This window comes from Lathamus discolor, chromosome 4, assembly GCF_037157495.1.
Source record: "Lathamus discolor isolate bLatDis1 chromosome 4, bLatDis1.hap1, whole genome shotgun sequence".
Taxonomy (NCBI): domain Eukaryota; kingdom Metazoa; phylum Chordata; class Aves; order Psittaciformes; family Psittacidae; genus Lathamus; species Lathamus discolor.
The window spans coordinates 122,525,794-122,528,984 of NC_088887.1; the positions used below are offsets into that span (position 1 = coordinate 122,525,794).

The 3,191-nt window shown below is 37.7% G+C and overlaps 1 protein-coding gene across 1 annotated transcript; it reads left to right on the forward strand.

Annotated features, from left to right (window-relative positions):
• Nucleotides 1–208: 208 nt before the first annotated feature.
• LOC136013406 (taste receptor type 2 member 40-like) lies at nt 209–1,163 on the forward strand. The gene is given in 6 exon segments (XM_065677167.1): nt 209–261; nt 263–471; nt 474–566; nt 569–654; nt 656–780; nt 782–1,163. Coding segments are annotated over 6 exon segments (948 nt in total).
• The last annotated feature ends 2,028 nt before the right edge of the window (nt 1,164–3,191 follow it).

Genomic DNA, 3,191 nt, shown 5'->3' on the forward strand with positions numbered 1-3,191 from the left:
TTAGAACTACTTATTGAATCGTCCTGTGGTTTGTACATTCAGGAAGAACAACATCAATCAGTTTCCACTATCATTTCCAGGTGTCTTTTTGCTCCTAGTTATAAGGCAAGCAGGCTGGAGCTGGAGCTAGTCAGATGCCATCAGATCTGCTCAACTTCTTGCACAGCTCCACAGGCTAACCAGGCAGAGGAGACCAAACCAGCAAGACATGTTACTACCAGTTCTTATGATTTCGATAACTATTGTAGCTATTGAAGTTGTTGGATTTTTTTGGAAATGGATTTATTGCAGCTGTTAATATCATTAGCTGGATCAAAAGCAGAAAATTTTATTCCACTGACACGATCCTGATCTTTCTGAGCACATCAAGATTTATCATGCAGGTGACCATACTGATGCACATTCATAGCCTCTACTTTGTGGGTGTGTTTAGGTTGGCTTCTGTATACAAAGCTTTTGATGCTGTATGGATGTAAACCATGCCAGTTTGTGGTTCAGTACCTGGCTGTATGCACTGTACTGTGTAAAAATAATCAATGTCACCCAATGGCTGCTCTTGCAAATCAAGCTGGGATGGTCCCATGGCTTCTTCTAGGATCACCGGTGATCTCTTCTGTGACTTCTCTTCCTTTACTATGGATTACACCCAGCACTTAACATCTGCAGCTCAACTGGGAACTGTAGAGAAAATAGGACAGGACATATCACTGACTGGGATCATTCACATCTTTACCTGCTTCTTCTTTACTGTGCAGGTTGCTTTTTCCCTCTGGTACTCTCTGGTAACCTCATCCCTATTAATTACTTCTCTATGGAAACACACAAAGAATATGAAATGTTATGTAGACACTTTCAGGGACCCTTTGATAGATGTTCACCTAACTGCCTTTAAATCTATTGTTTCTTTCTTAATCCTATATCTTTGCAGTTTCATAGCTCAAATTCTGCTGATACTGTCAACTTCTCAAAGCAAAGATGTTATGAAAGTTGCAATATCTTTAGTTGTAGCTGGGGCATATCCTTCTATACACTCTATTATCCTGATGGTAGTGAATTCAAAACTGAAACTGGCAGTCAGTATCTTTTGCCAGCATTTAGAGTGCCATTTGTAAAATATGACTTTATGCCCCATGTTACAGCTTGAGAGAAACACTCTCCAGTAACACATCTGGAATCAAGACTTTTAAGCCTGAGTTTTTCACTGCCTTTTTTCTCATTCAAGAACTTTAAGCTTCCATAGATTACTGTGATTTGACTACCTTCAGAGCATCTGAAATAACATCCATTTTTGCCTTTTCTTCTACACCACTCTTGCTCCCTCAATCTTATTTAGTACAGAGTCAGAATGACAATGCACTGAAAGGAAACAATGCACTAAAAGAAACAATTCACTAACATGATAAATCAAGTACAGGATGCTTTGTGATTTCAGATTCTCAGTTTAAGACAGTTTTATGATAGCTTTGATTTTAAGAAAACGGGGCTAAAACAGAGACAAAATTTTCAGAGGTCACAAATATCAGTTCTCTGCCAAAAGATCTTTCATCTGAGAAGCTTAAAATTGGCTTAAACACATGTTGTACAAACCATAGCTGCTGTGACATATAAACAGAATATGCCTCAAAACATGAAAAACTAGCTAAAAGATAACCTAATGGAAAATTCAGGTTTGGAAACATGCAACCAATTAATGTAATCAAATTACATTCTGAGTCAGGTTTCTTTGTGTTAGGATTCCAGCTTATTTGCTTGTTTTTCCTGAAAGTGGATTACTAAGGTGGTTATTACAACGTAAATAGATGTATGCACCTCAATCTATCTGTCCACTGTAGAAAATCTCATCAAGTTGACTGATGAAAAATTTGCTTTTGTACATGATTTGCTGTAGCTTTGAGTTGTGAGTTGTTTCTAAGCCTGTTCTCTTTTAATATTTTATGTTACTATGAAGCTTTGCATGAAGTTGATGAAATATGTTCAACACACCCTGTCATGTTTTATCAAATAATTTGTTAGATGATTCTACTCTGAAGTTCTCAAATCAGCTGAGATTTTTTATGCTGTACATCAGTTCTATAGGAATTTAGATAACGCTAGATTATAAATCACTATAGTAAAAGTTTCAGTCCCATCTATAAAATTAATGAGCAGAGTGATTCACATAGTCTTGGGCTGTACCATCTTCAGTGTTGGAGTCATTTGAGTAATACCCTTATAAAATGCTTTGAAGTTACTATTTGACAGTATTAGGTAAAGGATGAAAATAATGTTTTTAACTGATATCTTAAAGTACTTTCTACAATGAAATATATGTTAATAGGAGACATAAATGAATGCACTGTGTGATATGAAGTGATATGACCATTGTCATGTGCGAGCAGTGGGGTAAAACTGCATAGCAGGAGAAGAGGATGACTAAACACATAAACACATCTTTTGGAGGTTCAGTACAACATACAGTAAAACTAAGACTACTGTAACATCCAGTGCTGTTTTAAGCGAGACCCAAAAGTCCCTTGAGAGCCCTGCCTTGTGTAGTTCTCCATGGAAGCATATGGGAACCACTGCGCTCATGCCACAGCATCACCCTGCTCTGCTGCTGCATGCCCTGCCAACGTGTACTAAGATTAGAAGAATCACACAACAGTAGTTCTTTTGGTCCTTTTTCCAGCTGGCAACATCATGAAAAGAAATCCTCCTGAAAGAAATGAGGGATCCCTTGTAGATGATTTTATTGGGGGATATGGGGGGGAAGGGTGGTGTCTGTAGTGGTGTTTGGGTTATATCTTAACCTCATCAGGAAGCTCTGACAAAATTCATTTCCCCGATGAGCTTATTTTTTCTTTAGTTATTTCTAAACCAATTTCTAGTGGGAGTCTGAGGGAAAGGGATGAAAGACAAGTGTGAAAGTAATGACCCCTGCTCAGCTTTTTCACTGCCTCCTCACCTTCAGGAGGGGGAGATCTGAAGCAGAAGCAATGATTAATAAAATATCCTTCAGTGCTTCCAGGGGAGAGGAGGACAAAGCTCAAGCACTTGATGTCTTTATATTGTATTGATGAAAGTTTTGCTACACACAGCATAGAGTGAGATAGACGGGTACATAAATTAGAATTTTAAATAACTGAATTGGTAAATAAATTATTAGTTTTGTCCTTTACCTTTCCATCCTTCTCCCAAGCTTCAATTTATTT